General features: G+C 50.1%; 1 protein-coding gene across 1 annotated transcript in view; it reads left to right on the forward strand.

The window, feature by feature from the left end:
- LOC149324308 (atrial natriuretic peptide receptor 2-like) overlaps positions 1-24,995 on the forward strand; it is a 31,356-nt gene that overhangs the window by 1,680 nt on the left and 4,681 nt on the right. Inside the window, exons 2-15 of the mRNA XM_089488672.1 lie at positions 4,291-4,508; positions 6,201-6,314; positions 10,527-10,662; positions 10,846-10,940; positions 11,131-11,257; positions 11,468-11,552; positions 12,803-12,923; positions 13,028-13,102; positions 20,773-20,850; positions 21,092-21,196; positions 21,964-22,035; positions 22,374-22,533; positions 23,277-23,438; positions 24,131-24,299. Coding sequence (XP_089344798.1) covers positions 4,291-4,508; positions 6,201-6,314; positions 10,527-10,662; positions 10,846-10,940; positions 11,131-11,257; positions 11,468-11,552; positions 12,803-12,923; positions 13,028-13,102; positions 20,773-20,850; positions 21,092-21,196; positions 21,964-22,035; positions 22,374-22,533; positions 23,277-23,438; positions 24,131-24,299 — 1,717 coding nt within the window. The remainder of the gene's footprint in view (positions 1-4,290; positions 4,509-6,200; positions 6,315-10,526; positions 10,663-10,845; positions 10,941-11,130; positions 11,258-11,467; positions 11,553-12,802; positions 12,924-13,027; positions 13,103-20,772; positions 20,851-21,091; positions 21,197-21,963; positions 22,036-22,373; positions 22,534-23,276; positions 23,439-24,130; positions 24,300-24,995) is intronic.

Genomic DNA, 24,995 nt, shown 5'->3' on the forward strand with positions numbered 1-24,995 from the left:
CATGCCCTCCGCAGCTGCCAAGCCTTCCTCCTGCTCCGCTTCCTTGCCTGGTTCCTGGTTCCAGCGTTGTTGTTGTTGTTGTTGTGCGGCACCAAATTTCACATCCTGCTGCCTATATTGTTGTTGGGTGCCTTCAAGTCATTCCTGACTATCATGGCCAGAGCGGGTTTGCCCTTGCCTTCCTCTGCGGCCGAGAGAGTGTGACCCACCCAGAGTATGTTTAGCCCGAAGAAGAGAGAGTTCAGGGGGTGACATGATAGCCCTCTCTAAGAATCTGAAGAGAGGAGGTCATATTGAGGAGCGAGCAAGCTTGATTTCTGATGCTCCAGAAAAAAGGACCCAGAGCAATAGATTGAAATGAGAGGAAAAGAGATTGGAACACAATGGTGATGGGTCTGGAAACCATGAAATGCTAAGAGAAGAGACTTAGGGAGCTGGGGAAGTGTAGCCTGGAAAAGAGAAGGCTAAGGGGTGATATGAGAGCCCTATTGAAATACCTAAAGGGATGACAATGGAGCAAGCTTGTTTTCTGCTGCTCCAGAGAATAGGACCTCTGTTCAAAGGTCATCCAACCTCTGGTCAAAGACCTTCACATGTATTTGTCATGCTGTTGTTGTAGTTGTTGCACAAGTTGGTACAGTATTCTCTTCTGCCCCCAAATTCTGCCCATTCTGTGATTGGTAGAGAGCAGGGGTCAGAGGTCATGGAAGCATCTGGCTCCAGAGTCAGATGCAGAATAATCACATCATCTCTGGAGGACCCCAGGTAGATCTCAGCCAGTGATGCCATCATTCTGCGTCTGGCTATGAGAGATTCCTAGAGAGAACACTCTCCTAGGCCTTTGTAGCTCCTCCATTGCAGGTCTATCGTCAGTGTCTGTCGGACGTTGACCACAGAGTTGCCCAGGAGGACCTAGAGATTCCTAGAGAGGATACTCCACTAGGCCTTTGTAGCTCCTCCATTGCAGTTCTATGGTTGGTTTCTGTCGGACGTTGGCCACAGAGTTGCCCTGGAGGACCCAGAGATTCCTAGAGAGAAGACTCTACTAGGCCTTTGTAGCTCCTCCATTGCAGTTCTATGGTCAGTGTCTGTCGGACGTTGACCACAGAGTTGCCCTGGAGGACCTAGAGATTCCTAGAGAGGACACTCTACTAGGCCTTTGTAGCTCCTCCATTGCAGTTCTGTGGTCAGTGTCTTTTGGACCCTGGCGAATACGGAGAGACAAGTGTATTATGCCCCACAGGATCTCAGCCATAGGGTTTTGACATATGGATATGATTCTGAGTGCTCAATCCTGAGAGGAGTGTTAGGGGTCAGGATGTGACTCCGTTCTCCGACTCTCTCAAGGGACGTTTCCCGTTCAGTCGGCCGTGAAGGTGACACCTCTTGACACCAGCTGCTTCCTCTTGTCTCCCCGGACTCTAGGAAGGCCTTGATCCCCCTCCTGCGCATGCCGCCTGGATGCCATTGAGATGCCTCCCTCCCTTTTTAGCCCAAGTAGCATCCAGCCAAAGCCAGGCCACCTGCTCTCTTCCCTTGACAGACAGAGAGCAGCGGAGAGGATGGGCATGATGGACAGAGGGACAGTGGGAAGGCAGGGGAGCACACTACTTTAATGGAGAGTGGTGGGGCTCCTTCTTTGGAGGCCTTTAAGCAGAGGCTGCATGGACATCTGTCAGGGATGCTTTAATTGAGAGTTCCTGTATGGCAGAAGGGGGTTGGACTGGATCAGGGCTCTTGAGATCTTTTCCAGCTCTATGATTCAATGATTCTGTGAAGGTTGTGGAATCTGAGTGGTGCATGTGGTGCCGCTGCACATGTCAATGCGCATTGAGTCGTGCCATGTAGTCATTCCAGATAAGGCTTGTGTAGAATGCAGAGCTTAATGAGACCCAACCCTCAGGTAGGAACGTGGTCTATAAATGATGCCACCATTCAGAAGTTGGGCATGAAATGTGTGTGTTTACATTCTAGGACCAATTAATAGACTAGAGGGGCATGGCAGCTGTGGGTATCATAGAATGATAGAGTTGGAAGAGAGACAAAGAATGGCCTTGATGCAGGCCAACCCCTCTTCTGCCATGCAGGAACTCTCAATCAAAGCATCCCCATTGACAGATGGCCATCCAGCCTCTGTTTAAAGACAGCCTCCAAAGAAGGAGACGCCACTACACTCCAAGGGATTTTGTTCCTCTGTCGAACAGCCCTAACTGTCAGGACGTTCTTCCTAATGTTTAGGTGGAATCTCTTTTCCTGTGTTTTGCCTCCACTGCTCCATTGTGTCCTGTTCTCTGGAGCAGCAGAAAACAAGCTTGCTAGTGCGCCTGCTGTCTCCATAATGCTGTTACTCAGTGGTGCAGCTTCAGAACAGATGACCAATTCTTCACCATTCAGGAATGTGCAACTACGCGTGCAACGGTTACACTTCTGGAATTTTGGGTTACACAACTGTGAACCAAATACAGATGTTACACCATGAGCAAAGGAAGCACACAGCCGCATCCCTTGGTAAAATCAAGGGATTTTGGTGTTTTCCTGGCCTTAGAATCATAGAACTGTACAATCATTTAGCTGGAAAAGACACCAAGAAGGGCCTTGATCCAGTCCAACCTCATTCTGCCACGCAGGAACTCTCAACCATAGAATCATAGAGTTGTAAGAGACCCAAAGGGCCATCCAGACCAGCCCCCTGCCATGCAGGAACTCACAATCAAACCATCCGGCAGACCCCCCCCCCCCGGGCACCTTGGACCCTTTGCTGTCCAGTGACCACAAGAGGCAGAGGCCTTTGTAGTGGACAATGGCCAGAAGGACCCCCAGAGCGGCACCCCTGGTCCCTTTGCCTGTCTGGAGGGGAGCAAAGGGGAGCTGCCATGGGGATGGAAATGGGGATTTTGCCCCCTTCCTGTGCTGCCGGACTGGGCCCAGAGCCTCCCCTTCCTTCCTGTAACTGGAGCCTCCAGAGCCTGCGGCCGGCCCTTCTGTTTCCAATTACTGCGCCAAGGGGAAGGTGCCAGCATCCAGGGAACTACACATTCTTGCCGCCACACCGCAACCCCCCCCCAAACAGTTTGGGATCCTGCTGGGCAGCTGCCGAGAGGGTCCCAGAGCCCCCCGCCCAAGTGCTAAGGACACACCCACACATTCACGGTGAAATCTGTGTCCCCTTCCCTTCCAAAAAAGAATACTAAAAATGGCTTTCCAGCTCTGGGATCCTGGCAGGGAAGTGTCAGGGCCATTCTTGTTAAAGAGAAGGGGAGAAGGAAGGAGGGTGCGCAGCCATGGCTCCTCTTCTTCTTCCTCCTGGAGAGAAGTGACCAGAGGGGTGTCCAGTGGGGCTCTGTCCTGGGCCCAGGTCCCGTTCACATGTGGAAGTCCCCTTAAGCCAGGTGTCCCCCATCCTAATATCTGTGCATTTTGTTTTTCCACCCTAAATGCAATACAGCCAGCCCTTCTTATACATGGATTTTTAATACACGGATTCAAGCATCCACAGTTTGAAAATGTTCAAAAAAGTATAAATTTCAAATGTCAAACCTTGATTTTTCATTTTTTATAAGGGACACCATTTTATTATGCCATTGTATTTAATGGGGCTTGAGCATCCATGGATTTTGTGATCCACGGATCGGGGATCTTGGAACCAAACCCCAGCGGATAACAAGGGCCCACTGTATCTTACATTTCTCCATGTTGAATTTCATTTTGTTAGCTTTGGCCCAGCTTTCAAGTCTATTCAGGTCGTTTTGAATTTTGATCCTGTCCTCTGGGGTATTAGCTATTCCTCCTAATTTGTTGTCATCTGCAAATTTGATAAGCATGCCCTCTATTCCTTCACCCAAGTCATTGATAAAGATGTTGAATAGCAAACTGGGCCCAGGACAGAGCCCCAATGGACACCCCACTGGTCACTCCTCTCCAGGAGGAAGAGCCATTGCTGAGCACTTTCTGAGTTCGGCTGGTCAACCAAGTTGATAAGTATGCCCCTAATTCTGTCATCCAAGTCATTGATAAAGATGTTGAATACCGAACTTGGCCCAGGACTGAACCCCACTGGACACCCCACTGGTCACTGCCCCCAATTCTGTCATCCAAGAGGTTTAGAGGATCCACAAGTCTCCCCCCCCCCCCATTCCTCTGTGTCCCTGTAAGTGGAAGCCATGCCACGTAAGGTGTGGGCTTTGGAAGGGGTCATCTGAAGGTGGAGGTCAGGGACTCACTTGCCCAGGACCTCTGCCCTTTGGAGCCTGTGTCTCAGCGTTCCTTGCCCTGCGCTTCTTCCTTCCTCAGTCATCTACATCTGTGGGCCCCTGGAGATGCTCCACCAGGTCCTGCACCTGGCCCAGGACGAGAGCATGACCAATGGTGACTACGTCTTCTTCTACGTGGATGTCTTTGGGGAGAGCCTTCGGGCCGAGGGGCACCGGGAGGCTGCCAAGCCCTGGCAGAGCAAGGAGGCGCCAGACCCTGCGGCGGCCAGAGGAGAGGGGCTAAGGAAAGCCTTCCAGGTGAGTCCAGGGCTGGGGCCGCACAAGATGACCCATGGAGGGAAGGCTGGTCCCATGGCATGGAGGCCTCTGAACCTTGCCTGACCTGCACTCCCTCGAAGGGAGGATTTATGGCTCAGCGAAAAGCAGCAGAAATTGCTTTTAGAAAGCTATGAGTTATAGTTTCAGGAACTCTCTGCAGCCTTTGCCACCACTGACCTGTGGCTCAAGCAGACCCTTGAAAAAAGCACTCGGACCCCTCCCCAGTCTGCCCCTTTTGGGGTCCCTCCTTGGCCTGGGTTCTGGGGGGCTCAGGGCTGGGGGCAGTGGGGTCCCCAATGCCAAGGGGGTCTCCAGAGCCAGTGATACCTTCTTTGGCTGCCCAGAGCCCCCTTGCAAGGTCTGTGTCGGTCAGCAAGTGTCCCCACAGTCCTCCAGGCCATTTCTGCTGACCCTGTGGTCATTTCCTTTCCCCAAATCATTTCCCTCCAAACACCCATGGCACCCCCAAGACTTTGTGTGTGTGTGTGTGTGTGTGTGTGTGTGTGTGTTTTCTGTGCACATGCACATGCGCCATTGGCCATTTTATATTCTGGGAGAGGGCTAGCCCCCATTTTTGATAGTCTTTTTTCAAACTGGGAAGCGACTGGACTTCCTCTTCACGTCCCTTCCTTCCCATTTAGAGCAAGACGTTGTCCAAAGGAAAAGCCTCCAGTGGCCCAGAAATACATCTGGCCCAGTGGCTCTCAACTTTCCTAATGCTGCGACCTGTTCCTCATGTTGTGGTGACCCCCAACCATGAAATTGCGGTGTCTCAGTTGCTAAGACCATCGGAAATATGTGTTTCCCGATGGTCTTAGTTGACCTCTACAAGTTGAGAACCACTGCTCTATGGGCAGATAATCCTCATGTTTTCCTATGTGGAAGTAATCCCCGTGTTTCCCTATGGGTAAATGATCCCCATGATTCTCTATGGGCAAGTAATCCCCATGGTTCCCTATGGGCAAACAATCCCCATGACTCTCTATGGCAGTGGTTCTCAACCTTCCTAACGCCGTGACCCTTTAATACAGTCGCTCACGTTGTGGTGACCCCCAACCATAAAATTGCGGTGCCTCGGTTCCTAAAACCATCAGAAATATGTGTTTTTCTGATGGTTTTAGGAAACCCCTGTGGAAGTTGCGGCCCACAGGTTGAGGACCAGTGGTCTAGCCTCTTCCAAATAGCGGGTGGGGGTCCGTGGGCTGCTTTGACACTGAGAAAAGCAAAATCTTTATGTCCCCCCAAGTTTTTGTCAAGAATGTGGGGGTGTGAGAGTGCATTGCAGGAGATGTACTCTTGTGAAGAAGCAAGGAGACCCCCACTCTTTTTGCATTGACTGTCCCCAGTGGTCTATATACCCCTCATCTCTGTGAGTTGGGGCTCTTGAGGGGGGCACGGTGACCCCTTTGCCCGCACAGTTGTGGTCTTGGGGCATATTTAAGGAGAGCTGGGCAAGGAAGGGGGGTGCTGGGGGGGGGTCTTTGCAGAAGCTTTGAACCTGGGGAGAGGGCAGCCAAAGAGGGCCATGGGAGGACCACACCGGATGAGAAAGAGCGGCTATTCCAGGTCCCTTAGTTTTGGTCAGGGGGGATGGATGGCTATAGGATGACCCCTTGGCCAGGGGACCCGGCCTTCCTTGCAGCCCCCTCACTGCCTTTGCCCCCTTCGCAGACGGTCCTGGTCATCACCTACCATGAGCCCCAGAACCCCGAATACCAGGTCTTCCAGCGCCAGGTGATCCTTCGGGCCCGGAGGGACTTCCAGGTGGAGCTGAACGAATCGCTGGTAAGCCCCCTTCCCCTGGTCATCGCACCCACCCACCTCCCAATGACACCTGATCCTCGCTCCCTAAAATACTCCACCGCTGGTGGGAGTCTCCTTCCCATAGAGAGAAAGTGGGAGCCCCCCATTCTGGGGGACATCTGGGTTGGAGGGGATGCAGGGGAAATCTGGGTTTGGGGGACCCAGGACCCAGGAGCCTTGGTTTGGGTTTGAATCATAGAATCCTAGAGTTGGAAGAGAACTTCAAAGGCAATCCAGTCCAACGCCATTTTGCCATGCAGGAACTCTCCATCACAGAAACATTAGAAGGAACTCCCTGACAGTAAGATCTGTTTGACAGTGGAACACACTTCCTCAGAGATTTTGGTGGAGTCTTCTCCTTTGGAGGCTGTCTTTAAACAGAGGCTGGATGGCCATCTGTCAAAATAGGGATGCTTTGATGGAGAGTTCCTGCATGGCAGAAGAAGGGGGTTGGACTGAATCAGGGCTCTTCTTGGGGTCTCTTCCAACTCTGTGGTTCTATGATCATCATCAGGGTGATGGAGAAGACATGGTAAAGAGGCGAAATAATAGTCCTGTTTAAATGTTTGAAGGGGTGTCATATTGAGGAGGGATCAAGCTTGTTTTCTGCTGCTCCAGAGAATAGGACACAGGGATTACTGACCGGCTGGAAGGCATAGCCAACCTTGATTCCTGGAAGGCAGGAAAACTATCAGGGATTTTAGGCCAAGCGCCAGGACTGCATTTGGGGTTATGTTTACTCTTCCGCTCTGAATGCATTTCAGCAGAAGTGTGTGGAGGGTTGTGGAAGCCTGGCAGAGGCCTGCGTGGGAAATGTGGGTGGGTGGGTTGCGTCTGTGGGAGGAAGGGCTTGTGGCATGTCCTGGGAAGCACCAGGAAATTGCTGGTTGCATTGCGTCTCCCCAGCCTTGCATGCATTTTTCCAGTGCAAGGGCTTTGTGTGAGGAGGATTTAAGGGGGTCTCCGATTTCTTACACAGACAGGCTCCAAATGGGTGGGGGGTTTGGGGGTCCGCTGGCGCCCAGCCTTGCCATGGAGGGGGCGTTGTCGCTTTGCAGCTGCTGCTATCGTGACTCCAAGGCGCATCTGGTGCCCTTCCTTTGGGAGAGTGATCTCACTCTTGTGGGCCTCCCAGCTGACCCACAGATCGACCCACACGCTGCCAAAAGCTAATCATGAGCATCAAGTGACAGGGAAGGGAGCTGGGCCTTGGGTCGCAAAAGGGAGAGGGGCGCAAGCCGGAAAGAAGGCTCCCAGCCGGGCCTTGGGGCTCAGCAAGGCTTTGCAGGGTGCCATGAGAGCCCTGCTTGAGTATTTGAAGGGGGGTCATAGGGAGGAGGGAGCAAGCTTGTTTCCTGCTCCTCCAGAGAATAGGACACAATGGAGCAATGGATGCAAACTGCAGGGAAAGAAAGCTTGCATCCATTGTTCTTTGTTCTATTCACTGGAGCAGCAGAAAACAAGCTTGCTCCATTTGCAATAAGACATCCTTTCAACTACATGACCAAACCAGAACAGAGTTGTTTTTTATTGTTGTTGTTGTTGTTATTATTATTATTATTATTACAGGATGAAATAGAAAGGGATGGCTTAAGAGTTCCCAGTGTGAAACTATACTTGAAGCATGCGGTTTTACATAGTTAAAGGAATGGATAGCTTTTGAAGAGTGGTTCCCAAACTTTGTTCCTCCAGATGTGTTGGACATCATCTCCCAGAATCCCTCGCCTGGTTGGCCAAGGAGTCTATAGGGCTTCTGGGAGTTAAAGTCCAAAACAGCTGGAGGACCAGAGTCCTATCCACTTTGCTGTTCTGGCTTCCCTATGGAAGAAGTCCAAACCCAGGGGACTCCGAAGGTCCCTCCGTGGGTCTCTCTGCAGGAAAAGCTTTCCAGGGAAAAGAAAGGTTTCCAGGGAGAAGGGGCTTACAGAGCAAAATATGCCAAGGAAGCAAGAGGTTGTTATTATTATTATTATTATTATTATTAACCTTTATTTATGAAGTGCTGTAAATTTACACAGCGCTGTAGATGCCATCTTTTTAGTTCGAGGGTTCCCTGCCCTCGGGCTTCCAATCTAAAAAGACATGACACAGAAGGAGAAGAAGGGAAAGGTGCAGGGGAAGGGTCAGAGGTCCAGCAGTTCCTCTCTGCCTCCGAGGCCTGGACCAAGGCAGATGGACTGGAGGGAGGGCTTGGCTTCATCATGGATGGTTAATCTTCTTCCAGGGAAAATACATACTCTCAAGTAGGATAATACATATACAATACATAGCAATACAGGAAATGGTTCGATAAACAGGCACCAAAAGGACATCAGATAGTAAGTGACAATGAGGATGAAGAAGGGACCCAACAAAACCCGAGAGAGGAGGTCGCAAGCCGACCGCTTCCAAAACAGGCGAGTTTAGGGAAGAGGGTTCCGATGGGGATCCCAAAACATTTGGATTGGAGAATAAAAATTCAGGACCAGAGAAAGTGCTGCCAGGGATTAAGGCTGGAAGAACTGAGACTATTGGCAAATATAACTAAAATTTGATATGGAATTATTATTATCATTATCATCATTATTATATTTATTTATATTCCTCCTTCCTCCCAGTACATTATTATTATTACTGTTATGTTTATGTGTATCTTGCCTTTCTCCCAGTCCATTATTATTATGTTTATGTTTATGTTTATGTTTATGTTTATCTAAATCCCGCCTTCTTCAAGGGACTCAAAGCAGCTTACAAATTTGAAACAGTCCCAAGTTAAAACACTATAAAACATGCAAAATACATGTTTAATTAAACCAAACAGTTAAACCCGCTTGGCCCTGGACCTTGCAGGGATCCCCCCATTCTTCAGGGTCCTTTGGCCCAGTGGCCTTCCAGGGGCTCAGAGGTCCTAAAGCCTTGGGGCACCCCAGAGTCCCCCCTCCACTTTGCCTGCTGCTGCCTTGGGGCGTGGGCAGGGCCTGGGGGTCTGGGGCCTGGGGCCTGTGCTCCTCGGAGGCTGGAGAGAAATGGCCAGTCGAGAGACAGAGAGCCTTGCTTCTGTGGGAAAGGATGTTGGGAGCTGGCTAGAGATGCTATCTGGCAGCAAAGGAAGTGTATTTGTCTGGGGAGGGGGGGGGCTCCAGGCCAAATGGCCTCCTTCCTCTTTGAAAGTGTGGGGCAGGGCTCTGTGTCCATCCTGGGGGTGCAGAGACCCTTAGGGTTTTTAGGGGAATGGCTGGATGTCATGAAGCTTGGCTACCAAGGTGGGGAGGAGGCTGGGAAAGGCCCCTCCAGAGACCTCTTCCCAAACCATCCTATGGGAACAGGAGTCCTCCCAGCCCCCAAAATGGCCATGTGCACCTTTCCTCTGCACCGCCTCCTTTTCCTAAAGGAAAGAACTGGAGGAGAGATGCCAAGGGACCCCCATCCCTTCCCTCCTCCTTGGGGACCCTCTTTTGCTGGGATGGAGACCTCGTAGGGCTGTTGTAAAGATAAAAACAGGGTGTGCCCACCCCACAGCCTCCTTGAAACCCCATTTTGGGGGCAATGGGAGTGTGGTGGAGTGGAGTGGTGTCTCCCTCCTTGGAGGTCTTTAACCAGAGGCTGTCAATGGAGATGCTTTGATGGAGAGTTCCTGCATGGCAGAATGGGGTTGGGCCAGATGGCCCTTCTTGGGGTCCCTTCCAGCGCTATGATTCTATGACTCTAATATAAATCCAACAAATAAATCAATAAATAGGCTTTGTTGGTGTGGATCCTTGTAGGGACATGGGAAGAAGAAGTAAAGAAAGAGCATGGGGCAGGTACAGTGGCACTGGGATGCAGCTGGCGGTCACTCTCCTCGTACTGGTTTTGCTGGGATTGCATGGGAGGTGGCAATGCATAGTCCAGTGGGACGTGCCCCTTCCTTTCTGCCCCTTCATATGCCATTGGGAATCCAGAGCCCCATGCCCTGTAAATGTGCCACTAGAGTAGGGCTGTTGTTATTTGGTGTGGGGAGGACCAAGGGCTGCAGCCACATAGTCGGACCCTCCGGACATTGACTCTTGAAAGCAAGGGGCCTCTGGGTCCGCTCCCTACCCACAGCGCTTGGAATAGAGCCCCATGTGGCTGGAGGGGGATGCCCCTGTGTGGAGGCCGGAGGGGTCATACCTTTCTCCTCTTCCCCTTCTGTCCCCCTCCTTCTCTCTCCTGCCCCCCATTTTGCCACGGCAGAAGAACCTGGTGGCCGGCTGCTTCCATGATGCAATCTTGCTGTACGCCTTAGCACTGAACGAGACGCTGAGCGAAGGCGGCACCAAGCACAACACCAGCCGCATCCTGGAGAAGATGAAGGGGAGGAAATTCCAGGGTATGTGGGGGTCAGTGCGGGCTGTAAGGAGCTTCTGTGGGCCAGACGGATTAGGTGGGACCCCCTCCTGGGCCTGGGGTCCACGCTGAGACAGTTTGGGGTGGGGAGCCTAAGCTGGGGACCCCTCCATGCATCCCCCAACGACAGCACCATGCTTCCCCTTACCCATTCCCCTCCCCATAGGTGTCACTGGAACGGTCAGCATGGACGAAAACAATGACCGTGACACTGACTTTGACCTGTGGGCCATGACGGACCTGGAGAGTGGCAAGTACCAGGTGTGTGGGGATTTCTGCTGACCCTCTACGGCTGTTTCGGTGGGGCAGAGTGCGAGGGTCTTTTGGAGGGTGCAACGTGTGTGTGATGCATGTGTGATGTGTATGTGGTGCATGTTTGTGAGTGTGCCTCAAGATATCAGGGCTCCTGAGGCAGGCTGACCCCAATGCTGACCCCTTCCCCCCTCCGCAGGTGGTGGGTCACTACATGGGAGCGGAGAAGCAGATGAAGTGGCTGGGACCCATCCACTGGGTGAAGGGGGTGCCACCCCTCGACAACCCCCCCTGTTTTGACATGGACGACCCCTCCTGCAATAAAAGTGGGTGTCTCTGGCGGTGGGGTGGGTGACTGGAGGGTCGGGCTGACCTCAACCTCACTGACCCTGCCCTGAGTGAAGAGCCCTCCCTACAGGATACTTGGCCCATCGTGCCCCACTTTGCTCCCCAACCAATGTTACACAATGCAAATGATAGTGCGTCACCCCCCTGCCCCCCAACTGCTCCCCTAACGGGGTCTAAATTCCTTGCAGGTCCCCTCAACACCTTGGCCATCGTGGCCCTGGGGGCCGGCCTCACCTTCATCATGTTTGGCGTCTCCAGCTTCCTCATCTTCAGGTGAGAAGACCCCCCCCCCCGCCCTCCGCTGGATCCTGCTGAGGACCCCTGGAGGTGGGTCAGGGGCTGCCTGGGGGACCATGGCAGACAAAGAGTAGCCACTGGGCCGGTCAGTGGCAGCTGGGGATGCTTGGACTCAGGTGTGTCTGTCTTGGTGGTCCAGCCCTCCCCACAAGTGGCCTGGCTGATGGAGGGCAACGGCGCCACAGTGGACATGGCTCCGGTCAAGGCTCTGCCGCCCTCCACAGGCATGGGGCTTAGATTTTCTCCAAGGCGGGCTGAATCCAAGGGCAGAGGATGCCATTTGTACATGAGCAGAGGGCTTGCAAAAGTACCACTGGGCCACCCCAAGGAAGAATGTGGCCACCAAGCCCTGGGAAAGTACACTCCTCAACTCAGTGGGAACTCCCTCCAGACCGGACCAGACCGGACCGGACCACCCTCCAACCGGCCAGTAGAAAGACACAAGTCAGAGCAAGGAGCCCCCACCTCACTCTGGACCATAAGGAGTGCCCAGTGTGACGGGGCAGAGCGGAGCATGGGCATGGAGAGTGCCGGTCATCCTTTGGCCTGGTCCCAAGTGGGCAGGAGGAAGGATCCCTCTTCCCTTCTCCATGACCCTGGGGGTCTCCCAGCTGACCCTGGGCACTGGGTGCCCTTTCGGAAGGGTCAGAAGAAGACCAAAGGACTGGTGGCAATTGCATACCTTATGTGGCAAGGGTGTCTCCCTCTCCCCATTGGCAAGCGCTGTGGGGTGGCACAGGGGTCTGGGGGAAGTTGGGCCATTTGGGAAAAAGGGGCATACTACATGGTTCAGCCCTCCCACCTCAAAACTGCAATGCGCAGACCTGAATGCGCTGTTGAAGTGCGAAGGACCCTTCTGATGACCTATCCTTCCACATTGTGGACCCATCTGGAGAGGGGTGGCAGCCACTTTAAGACCTGCTGTTTTGCACAACATACATGGCTGTGGCTTGTCATGCTAAAAGCGGTGTCAAACATATAAGGAAAATTTTGACCTGCTTTTAGTAGTCAATGCTCCTGAGGTGAGATCGGACCCCAAAACCCAACAAGGAGGGCCGCTGCTTGCTGTCCTAAAAGGGACATCAAGGAAAAACCGAATAGGATTGGAGGCAGGGGGGGAAGAGCCCAACTGCCCCGGTGGGATTCCCTGGCGCTTGGGGGCTCGGTTGCTGACCCTTGGGCTGACCCCTGCACTCCTTGACCGCGTCCCATACTCTTTTCCCTAGGAAGCTGATGCTGGAGAAGGAGCTGGCCAGCATGCTTTGGCGGATCCGCTGGGACGAGCTGCAGTTTGGGAGCTCCGACCGCTATCACAAAGGGGCAGGCAGCCGCCTGACCCTCTCGCTGGTGGGTCCCCTCGGCCCCCGTTTTGAGACCCCCACATCCCCTACACCCCACTTAATGCTTGGCCTGGGCCCTGACCCCCTCTTTTCCTCTCCCCCCAAACCCAGCGAGGGTCCAGCTACGGCTCCCTCATGACGGCCCACGGCAAGTACCAGATCTTCGCCAACACCGGACTCTTCAAGGTGAGCTTCTGGCTTCTCAATGCCTTCGACTCCCTCTGCCCTGGCACCTGGACGTCCATCTGTCCATTGGGTCATTCCCTCCTTTTGGGAGTTTTTAAAGAGTATTTCAGCATGTTTGAATAGGCTTTTATCTCTGTATTAATTGGTTTTCATAATCATCCATCTATCCATCCATCCATCCGTTTGGCCATCCGTCCATCCGTCCATCCATGCATCCATTTGACCATCCACCCACCCAGCCAGCCATCCGTTTGGTCTTCCTTCCTTCCTTCCTTCCTTCCTTCCTTCCTTCCTTCCTTCCTTCCTTCCTAATCAAATCAAATTTATTATGGCACACAGCCAGCATAAAACTATAAAAAGTATTCCAAGAGCTCATGTAGACACAGCATAAATAACATATGGATACAACGTTCAACCTCTGAGAATACCTAGAGTGTAAATTATAGATGTTTACTGCAAGAAGAACCTCTGGAATTCTAAAGTATAGAGTTAACATGCATTTTTAACCATTGACATATTGATCTCTTGAGAGATGGTTACAAGGACCTGTCATTTTAATAACCCTTTGAGTTAGAAATTGAAAGGATTTATGCAAATTCTTATACATTTACATAGGTAGCCAAGTTATACAGTATTTATATGATACAGGTTTAAATAGTAACAAAATATCTAATAAGCTGTTTATCACAGTTTAGTCATAAAATGGCAGCTGCAAAGAATTAGCTACTGCAAAGGTTAGGTATTCCCTGCAACATAAAGTGTCTGCTGCCTACCAGGAATCCAGTGCGCAGCTGGGGTTATATAAGCGTCGCACATTTCTGTATACAAAGAGCATTGAAAAAGAACATGGCTAGTTGTCTCAGTTTCCTCTGAGCCACAAGGGCAATGTCGACATTGGTGCGGGATCTTTTTAAATCTACCCTCTCCGACGCAAGATGGAAGGATGTCAAATCTCGCTAGCACAAATGCCCTTCTCAGCTTTGGGACATTCAAGTACTCAAAGTATCTGGCAGGCTTGCCAGGTCTTCCAGTGTCTCCAATGGGATCCAGGGCTGACTGGCTTCTATAGGTTTGAAATCAATATCCTTAATTCGCCTTGTCATAACCTTGCGAGGATATTAATGTCAAAGAAAGCCCAATAGAGGACAGTTTCAAAGTCAGGGACTTCTTCCAGGAAGAATTGAAAGGATCTGTTAGAATTAGTGGGACTAAACCAACCGGTACAAAAAGCATTTTTAGCCACTGATTAAATTTACGGATCCAATTCCCCAATTGGTTTTCCCCCCAGGAAGCTGTTCAAAGATCAGAAACCAGACAAAAAACAGATTGGCTAACATATTCAAAGTTACTTTAAAAAGACCAAAAAGAAAACGTAGAATTTAAAACACAAAAAGAACTCTTTGAGGAAGGAATAGAACTAGATTGGTTTAGATATTGGCAGATAAGAGAAAGATTCAAAGCGGATTCCAAAATAGCAAATTTTGAGGTTGAACCAAACGAATTTGGGAAAATAATAGTAAAAGAAAACCCAAAATGGATATCAGAATTTTACAAATTATTGCTTGGTTGGCAGCAAGAAGATGAAGTAATAAAAGATAATATGATACAATGGGCTAAAAATATTGGTTACCCTCTGAATTTAGATAGATGGGAAGCGGTGTGGAAAAAGAGACTAAAATACTCGGCCTCATATAACTTGAGAGAAAGCTACTATAAAACCTTTTTCCGTTGGTACCTAACGCCAGAAAAGATATCCAAGATTTATAAATCAACAAACAATTTATGCTGGAGATGTCAAAAAGAACCTGGAGCTTTATATCGTTGCCTTTTCTGGTCATGCAAATCAGTTAAGAATTTCTGGGAAAAGGTGTATGAGACGATAAACCTGATTCTACAGACAAAAATCAAATGTCTCCCTGAAACTTTTCTATTAAACATGTGGGAAGAGGATGTAGACAGAAGACATGGGAAGGTTTTGTATTATCTAATATCAATGGCGAGATTGGCTCTAACGCAAAAATGGAAAGGGAAAAAGATTCCAAGCAAAAAAGATTGGCTAATGAAAGTTTACGATGCAATAGAAATGGATAAAATGACACAATTGCTTAGAGATCAATCTCTAGAGGAAGTAAATGAAGAATGGGCGAAAGTTTTAGAAACATTGAACAAGGAATGATGGGGAAAGATAGCAACAATTAGCTTTTGTAAATAATAGTAATAAATAAAATAGTAGAGCACGCATATCATTTCTACTGGAGCACAAAAGTTGGAGAGTTAAGATGTAACGAAAAATCTCAACGACCTAAAATAACAAGATATTAGGTGGGTTTAAAAAGAATTACGTATAGGATCAATAAATAGATAGCAGTAAGATCAAGAATAAGCAGAAAGGGAAGATTTAGAAATCATACTATCACTGTGGATGGACCTTTGAAAGGAAAATAATAACGATATCACAAATCTGAAGTAAGTCCAAAAGGGTGGAAAATAAAAACAATTATACCCAATAGGATCAGAGAGAGAAGTCTGGTAAGAATGGGATGAGAAATAGTGGAGGAGTGGAAGAGGAAGAATGAATGAATGAAGGTAAAGTAGGTGTTGGAAGGTGAGTGTATGTAGTAAAGATAGGAGAGATGAGGAAGGGTGAAGGTAATTAGTAGGGAGGAAGAGAAGAAGGGATCTAAGGAGAGGATGGAAGAAGTAGAAGGTCACAGCAGGAAGGAGTTCAATTAAAACAGAAGGAACAAGAAGGGATATAAGGGAAGATAAGAGGTAAAGGGGAAACAAAAACACTAAGAAAGAAGATAGGGCACAACATCTAAACTTTATGGGAATAGAGAAAGACTCACTTCTCCAACACGTATATATATATATATATATATATATATATATATATCTGTACATATACACCCTCCCCCTTGGGTTATGTAACCCTTTCTGATCTTTGCTCTGTCCAACTCCTTCTTGATGTACAACTCGATATAAGGACTAGTGAGTTTGTACCGAGATACCTCTGTTATTGTTGTTGCGTGTTTTTAATTTTCAATAAATTTCTTTAAAAATAAATAAATTACGGATCCATATACATGCCTCAATGGACAACAAACCTACTTCTAAACGAAGAATAGCATTGGGAACACAACTTGGAACACCTAGGATCATTCGTGAAACTTTTGTTTGGACAACCTCAAAAGGGACAGAGCCACTGGAAGTAGGAGCCTCAGAGCCGTATAGCCATTGAGCTAATAATATCTTGGCTACAAAGACCGGGGGGCTGCTGGAATATATTGACCTCCCTTGTTATAGAAGAAGGAGCATGAAGCCTTCATGCTTCTTTGGGTGTTCATTACCGCATTCTTCTGATGTGATTTGGAGCTTCCCTTGTCGTGAAATGTGATGCCTAAATATTTATAGGAAGATACTTGGTCGATGCGGTTATTGTCTAGAGTCCATTTATACTGTACATGACTTTCAGAAAAGACCATAACTTTGGTTTTGTTGTCGTTGGTTTTTAATGCGTCGTTTGTGCAGCAGCTTGCCAGGGTTCTCAAAAGCCTGTTCAGGCCTGTTCTCGTAAGTGACATCAGAACCACATCATCTGCATAGGCAAGTATTGCCAAGGCTGGAGAATGTGATGGTATCTCAGAGAGGCTCTTAATCATAGAGCTAACGTAAAAGGTGGAAAGGGTGGCCTTGTCTTACTCCGTTTGGTGTGGGGAGAGATCTTGTTGCATTGCCCTGACTGTCGCATCGCATTGCTGCACAAGAATTCTCATGCAGTTTATGGATTGGGGTTAATAACCGTTTGGCAACATTGGTAGTTTTGAACTTTCCCCATAGTTTATCTCTTGGGATGAGATCGGATGCAGATTTTAGACCAATAAAGGCGGTAAAAAGTGCGCCCTTAGCTGAAGCAGTGTATTTCCCAGTGAGGTGTTTAAGGACTAGCGCATGGTCAACTGCCGACCGACTGTTCTCCTCTGACCCTTTCCTCTTCTTCGAGCCAGTCTTGCAGCTTGTCCAATAGATGTAACGCGTACATTTTACTTATGATGTGAAGGAGGCTGATTGGCCTGTAATTTCCAGGCTCATTTTTATCACCTTTTTTATAGACTGGCACAATATTGGCAAGACCCCAGTCCTCTGGGATGTGGGTTGTTTGGTCTATGGTGGTAAATAAGATTGTGAGTATCGGGATCCACCATTCAGTGTTGGTTTTAGACACTTCGGAAGGAATGTTGTCACTTCCAGGAGCTTTCCCTAATGCGAGTCTGGATATCAGATTTTTAATTTCAAGCTCAGAGACTGGCGGCCATTTTGGGAGCTCTTCAGCGTCATCAGTACAGAGCTTATAGCTGCACTGGAGTTGGCTGAACAGTTTGCTGTAACACTGGCGGGTTATAGACTGCCCATTTGGGGCGGGCTGCACCCGCCCCTTTCCCCGGTGTATCGGGGCCTCAGCGTCTGCCGCTTTTCAGGCTGCGGGGAAGCAGCAAAACGCCCCAAGGACACCCCGCGGCGGCGGGGAGAAGAGAAAGGGGCCGCTTGGCCCCTTTCTTTTTTAGTCCGCTGGGCGCAGCCGTCTGAAGGCTGCGCCCAGCGGACTAAACCAGGAAGGAGCTCCGAAACGGAGCTCCTTCCTGCTTTGTGTTCAGGGCACACTAAGCGCCCTGGCGCAGAGCAAGGACGTCACGTCCGCGCCGCCCCGTCTAGAGGCGGTGCGGCCGTGACGTCCTCACGGCGGCGGCTGTATGGAAGGGCCGCCGCCGTTTAGTGCGTGACTAGGGTTTTGTAACCCTAGTGCGTGCTCGTCATGCACTAAAGTGCCGGTCTGTAACCAGCCACTGTTCCCAGCATTGGCAGAAGTGTGATAGTTAACACCTATAGAGCTCAGCCATCCTCTGGATACAGTTTTCCAGAAGGAAGTGGTATCACTGCTTTTAGCTGCTGTTATTATATTTGTCCAGGAGTCTTTTAAAGCTGCCATTTAATTTTGTTTTGATCGGCCTCTTATAGGGTTTTTTAGTTCTAACAATTGAGGCGGGATCGTCTGTAGATTCCTCTGTCTATGGATTCTCCCACTTCATCTTTAGGCAGCCATAGTCGAACCAGGTCTTGGGTCTTGGAGGCGCGTTGGGTGTCCTGGGGACAGTTGCCTGGCTTAGCAGAGTCTTAATTGTTTGACTTAGCTGCTGGGAAGATTCAAAAGTAACAGCGGAGGGTTTTGCAGTGAGCTGCGAGGAGCAAGACATCTGTCAGAGTTGGAGGCAGTCTTAACATTACTCTCGACCTGAGTTGACCGTTTGAGGCCACGGGGTCTCAGTCCCAGGTGACCTTCCGGTGGAGCCATATGTTCTGTCAAATCTGCTTGTGTGGCACGTTCCAGGGTCAAGGTTACAGTTGGTGGTCACTCTCTGTACAACCTTCTATCACCCATCTGGGCATCATGGAAAGCAGATCATATGATCCCATAAAATAATCAATTGTAGGGGATCCGCAGCTGGAGACGAAGGTATATTTCCCCTTGATATCACCTTTGGTTGAGCCATTCATTACCACAAGATTCATTTTATGGGTTAATTGGGTAAGATATAGCCAGCCCAATTATATCCCCTATCTTTCGATTGTCTGGAAGGCAACGCTTGACCTGAATCAAGTTCTGGCTGTAGAAGATGGAAATGTGCATATAAGTCTGTTTTGTTAGGGCCGATTCTTGCATTGAAGTCTCCTGCCAATATCAGAAAGGCTTGGGGTGCAAAGCTGATGCGTCTATGATATAACTTTCCAAACTGGACCACACGTTCTTTAATGTTGGCTTCTGGCGTAAGGGGGGTATGTAGACATTGATAATTAACAGCCATTTATCGTTAAATTTGACTAACAGGGAAGAGGCGAGGTTTGCCAGAGGTGCAATGGAAAAAGAGATGTGTTCAGTACTAGTAGAGGCCGAGGCAGATAGACCGCCGCTGGGGCGACCGCCATTCAAGGAGACAGAGGCCCCAGTTGAGCAACTGGGAACAACCCATCCAGGGATATCTTTTCTCTCAGCCAGGTTTCTTGGAGTATACTCCACAAATGAAGGGTCACAGGTGTTCCTGTTCCAGCCCATGATGTCCCAGGACAGGAGTTTTAGTCTTCTTGGTTCCGATTTCGTTTGCTGTCAAAAATTCATTCTTACAGGCTGGATAGGATCCTGAATTTGGTTAACAGCTGAAGAAGCCGGTTGTATTACAGCACTGGTTGTATTTCCTTTGGTTTTATCAAGAGGTTCTAAGGTTAGGCCGACCTTTCCTTTGCCAGGACTTGTGCCGGATGGTAATTCCTCGATGGATTCAAAGGCTGGATGGATGCAGCTTGCATTTGCCGTTATCAGGCCTCGCTTGTTTGGGAAGCCATCCGTTTGGGTTTTCCCAGAGAGTAATAAGCCACTTTCTGGATTATCTCGGAAGCTCATCTCAGACCATGATAGAGGATTCATCTCTGCTGTTGTCACCATTTTATTCTGACAGGTTTCTTTTGTAATCTCATTGATTTCTCTTATAGGGGACTTTCTTGTTAGGCGCACGCTTAACAAATGCTGCCTTGGTTCTTCTAATCTAATCACTACTTCTTCTTGTGGGACAAGGTTAGGAGTGAATCAGTCAGGCCCTTTTCTTCCTCCGAGACGCGAGGGCTGGGAAGATGGCTTGGCCTCGGGATGTTCCCTGAAGGAGAATCTTCTTCATTGCTTGCCATATTATAATTGTTGTTCTTTGGTTCAACAGTTTCCTGGTTCTCCTTTTCCCGGTTTCCTATGGAGCTTACAGCAAGCGCAGGGGAAGAATGAACTATTAACGGTTGGGGGGGGGGGCTATGTTGATGACAGATCTGGATACAACAATACCTTGTCCTGCAAATCGGGATTTACATCTGTATATTGATGTAGCAGACTTTGCTTCCCTAAATGTGATTAGGGCACGGGCACGTCGGTTATTGAAGTATAAATATATAACCTGGGATATGTCTTTAACAGAGATTTGGTCCAGGCTTATCTCTTCTAAGGCAGTTGAAAGATGGAGTTTGCGTTCAGTTTGAGAAAGTATGCCAATAGGTTTTGGAAAATGAGACAATACAATTTGACGTTGTCTAAGGACAGGTTGCCATTTTTTATTTCCCCCCTGATTTGTTGACGCGCTTTCCTGATCTATATGGGGGGGTGGGTCTGGACCTTGTGTTAAGGTCAGTGATGCGGATATCTGGAAGGAGGCTGGGGGTGGTCTTCTGGGGGGATTTGTTCCCCAGGTGAGCGGCAGAGGGTTTCGCATTTAGTCTCCTGTTGGAGGGTGATGGTGGCCCATATTTGAAGGTGTTTGTTCTGCCACGGGGGACTCGGGGAGAGGAATGTCCTTGATTTTAAGTTCCTGACCCATGAGGGGTTTCCTGTAACTTAGAGGGCTTACAGGTTTTCCTACTTTATAAACCTTATTGGGGTTTTCATTGGATTCCCCATTTAGATTTTTCCGTTTAAGGCCCTTCTTTGAATTGTTTACGAAGTTATGCGTTAGGTTCCTTGCAGTTTTTGAAATAGGAGATGTTAGCTGGGAGAGAATGGCTTTTTCATTCCCCAGACTCACATTTCTTCCTTCCTTCCTTCCTTTACTTCCTTCCTGGATACGGCTCTTGTCTTCCAGGGAAACGTCGTGGCGATCAAACACGTCAATAAGAAGCGGATTGAGTTGACGCGGCAGGTGCTCTTCGAACTCAAACACGTACGTACCGTTGGCAGAAGGTGGGTGATGGAGGGACAAAGGTGGGGAAGGGGCTTCTGTGGGGTGGCTGGGAGACATTCTGGGGCAGGACCCTATTCCCCCAGGCCACACCATCAGGACCTCCATCTCAGAATATGGACTGCGCTGTGTCCTCCATCCTCGTGCCGTCCTGCCTTCGTGTGGCTGCCCAAAGGGAGGCAGGGTCTCCAACATGCTCTCCCCTTTCTGTGTTTGGCTCCAGATGCGAGACATCCAGTTCAACCACTTGACACGCTTCATTGGCGCCTGCATCGACCCCCCCAACATCTGCATCGTGACTGAGTACTGCCCTCGCGGCAGCTTGCAGGTAAGGGGTGGCACAGACCTTCCTCTACCGTCAAACGCCAGGGGCCCCTCATGGTTCCAGGGCCCTGGTCCACTGGTTGGTTCTTAGGGAGCTGGGTATGTTTGGACTGGACTGGAGAAGAGAAGGTTAAGAGGTGATATGATAGAGCCCTGTTTAAATATTTGAAGGGCTTGTTTTCTGCTGCTCCAGAGAATAAGAGGATATGCAGCAATGGATTCACATGAGAGGAAAAGAGATTCCACCAAAATGGTGGAGGGCCTGGAAACCATGAAGCCCTATGAAGAAAGACTTAGGGAACTGGATATATTTAGGCTGGAGAAGAGAAGGTCAAGGGGTGATATGATTAGCCCTGTTTAAGTATTTGAAGGAGGGAACAAGCTTGTTTTCTGCTGCTCCAGAGATTAGGACACAATGGAGCAATGGACTGAAGGTACAAGAAAAGAGATTCCACCTAAACATTAGGAGGAACCTCTTGACAGCAAGGGCTGTTCAATAGTGGAGGGACCCCAAGAAGAGCCCTGATCCAGTCCAACCCCATTCTGCCATGCAGCAGAATCCCCATTGAGAGGTGGCCCAAAGCATCCCCATGGAGAGGTGGCCCTTGTCATCTGCAAGATGTGTCATCTGCAAATTTGATAACTATGCTCCCAATTCTCTGTGTGTGTGTGTGTGGGGGGGGTGTTTCTGTGGGGAAGGGGTTGTTGTTTCCCAACCATCCAAGTGTCCTGACCGTCCCTCGCTCCCTCTCTTTGCTTCCTCCCCGGCAGGACATTCTGGAGAACGACAGCATCAACCTCGACTGGATGTTCCGCTACTCGCTCATCAACGACATTGTGAAAGTGAGGAGGGTTTGCTATTGGGGGTCATTGACGCTAAGCCCCTTCCCTGGACCAAATGATGCCGCTACTTCTGGAATTCTTCCCCTCTGATCTTAAGTGGCTTAGTAACAGTCCTACAGTCCACATCCCCCCAAGGATGGCACCTTGGCGTACATGACCATTAAGTGGCACCTTCATGGTCCTGCAGTCCACATCCTCCCAAGGAGAGTCCAGGACACCAATTCCCTTCTTGTCCAGGGCTCTTCTCCTGGCATCTTCTCCAGCTTCTTGCCCCTTTTGTGGTGCCTCTTCTTTGGCGTCAGCTGCCCCACGTCTGTCCATCTGTCCATCTCTTTCAGGGCATGGCCTTCCTGCACAACAGCATCATCGGCTACCATGGCGGCCTCAAGTCGTCCAACTGTGTAGTGGACAGTCGCTTCGTGCTCAAGATCACGGACTACGGACTGGCCAGCTTCCGTCAGAGTGGCGAGAGCGAAGGCAGCCATGCCCTGTATGCCAGTGAGTGCTGCCCTTGGACCTGCCTTCTGACCCACAAAGCCCCACTGATTCATAGAATCATAGAACCATAGAGTTGGAAGAGACCCCCAAAAGGGCCATCCAGTCCAACCCCATCCTGCCATGCAGGAACTCTCAATTAAAACAGATAGATAGATAGATAGATAGATAGATAGATAGATAGATGGTATGATATAGCTATAGAATATAGAGTGGAAGACGATCCCTTGGAGAGTGGTGCAGCCTCCTTCTTTGGTGGTTTTGCAAGAGAGGCTGGTCTATCCCAGAAGGGCTTGGAGTTTTGAATTCCTTCTGCGTGGCAGAAGAGGATTGTATTGGATGGCCCTGGGGGGGGGGGGGTGTCTCTCCCAAATATAGGATTCTGTTATTCCCTTGGAGGCTTTGGTGGAGTCTCCTTCTTTGGAGGTCTTTAAACAGAGGCTGGATGCTCATCTGTCTCAGGGATGCTTTGATGGAGAGTTCCTGCATGGCAGAATGGGGTTGCACTGGACTAGGGCCCTTCTTGGGGTCTCTTCCAACTCTAGGATTCTATGATTCTATTCACTTTGGGGCCACAGTAGAGAAGGCCCTGTTCCCACATCTCCAAGCGTATCCCCCCAATTGCAGGACACAGAGAAGAGGAGAGTCTCTCCTGTATCCCCCCTAAAGCCCCATACAAAGGGTGCACTGGGGGGCCTCCCTCTGACCCTCTCCTTGCTCTCTTCTCCCCCCTCCATTCCCCTTAGAGAAGCTTTGGACAGCACCAGAGCTCCTGCAAAGGGGCCAGTTGGTCCTTTCCCCGCTGGCGATGCAGAAGGCTGATGTGTACAGCTTCGGGATAATCCTGCAGGAGATCGCACTGCGCAACGGGGCCTTCTACGTGGAGGGCATGGACCTCAGCCCCAAGGGTGAGGAGCCCCATGGGACAGAGGGCAGCTATGAGGCGAGATGAGAAGGAGTAGGAGGATTTGGCTGACCTCTCTGGCCTGACAGAGGATGGCCGAAATGGAGGCTAGGCACCCAGACACCCACCCGATGTCCAGTTCCTCCCTTCCAAGGGGTTAAGTGCTGCCCCTTGCAAGGACACAGGCATCCCATGTGGCAGTGGGCCCTTGAGGGACCCAGCGGCCCTGTCCTGTGGGGCACTCTGACCTTCTGTCCCCACTGACCAAGAGGGTGGTCAGTGGCTTTGGGAGAGGGGAGATGGACTACTGACTCTCCTCGGCCCAGAAAGTGCCCACTGTGCGCCCATAAATCTCACCTTCGGGGGGCTGGGCTACCTGGATCTGGTCTTTGGCTTGTGTTTCAGGTGTGCCCTGTCCGGCCGGAGACGTGGCTAGGCAGCTGGCTGGACTTCACCCCCTGGTTGTGGGGGCTTCTCCTTCTGACGTGACCCCATTTTCTATCTGTCTCTGTTTTCCAATCAACCACATCTCACACTCACTGCCACCCCACTGCAGGAAAGCTCATGCGCTCACCATCCTCATTGCCTCCATGACCCAGCCACTACCCCATTCCCGCCCCATAACCGGCACCACCTCCATCCCACTGGTCTGCGCATTCACACCTGTGCACCCCCTCACCCCCCACCTCCCCACAGAGATTGTGCAGAAGGTGCGCAACGGCCAGCGGCCCCACTTCCGGCCCTCCGTCGACCTGCGCCTGCACAGTGAGGAGCTGGCCCTCCTGATGGAGCGCTGCTGGGCCCAGGAGCCCTCCGACCGGCCGGACTTCGCCCAGATCAAGCTCTTCATCCGCCGTTTCAACAAGTGGGTACCTCCGGGCAGAACGCAAGGGGCCATGAGTATCGCACAAGGAGCGCAGTGGCGGGGGGGGGCAGACCTTAGCAGCATCCTCTGTGTCCCCCACGCTGGGAAGGCCGGGGATCTGCGTTTCCCCCAAGAGACCGGGAGGGGGCTGCGCCATCTGATATAGAATCATAGGACCATAGAGTTGGAAGAGACCCCAACCAAGGGCCCTGATCCTATCCAACCCCATTCTGCCATGCAGGAACTCTCCATCAAAGCATCCTCATTGACAGATGGCCATCCAGCCTCTGCTTAAAGACCTCCAAGGAGGGAGACCCCACTACACTCTGAAGGAGTATATTCCACTGTTGAACAGTCCTTACTTTCAGGAAGTTCCTCCTAATGTTGAGCAGCTTCCATCCATTGCGTCCTATTTTCTGGAGCAGCAGAAAACAAGCTTGCTCCCTCCTCATATGATATTCCTTCAAGTATTTAAACAGGGCTGTTATCATATCACCTCTTAAGCATCTCTTCTCCAGGCTGAACATCCCTAACTCCCTAAGTCTCTCCTCATAGGGATTTATAGTTTCAAAACTTAGAAGTTCCTCCTAATGTTGAGCTGGAATCTCTTTTCCTGGAGCTTGCATCCATTGCTCCTCGTGTCCTATTCTCTGGAGCATCAGAAAACAAGTTTGCTCCATCCTCATGTGACATCCC

This window comes from Sceloporus occidentalis, unplaced genomic scaffold (genome assembly GCF_023333645.1).
Source record: "Sceloporus occidentalis isolate IW3139 unplaced genomic scaffold, rSceOcc1.0.p SCAF_1, whole genome shotgun sequence".
NCBI lineage: Eukaryota > Metazoa > Chordata > Lepidosauria > Squamata > Phrynosomatidae > Sceloporus > Sceloporus occidentalis.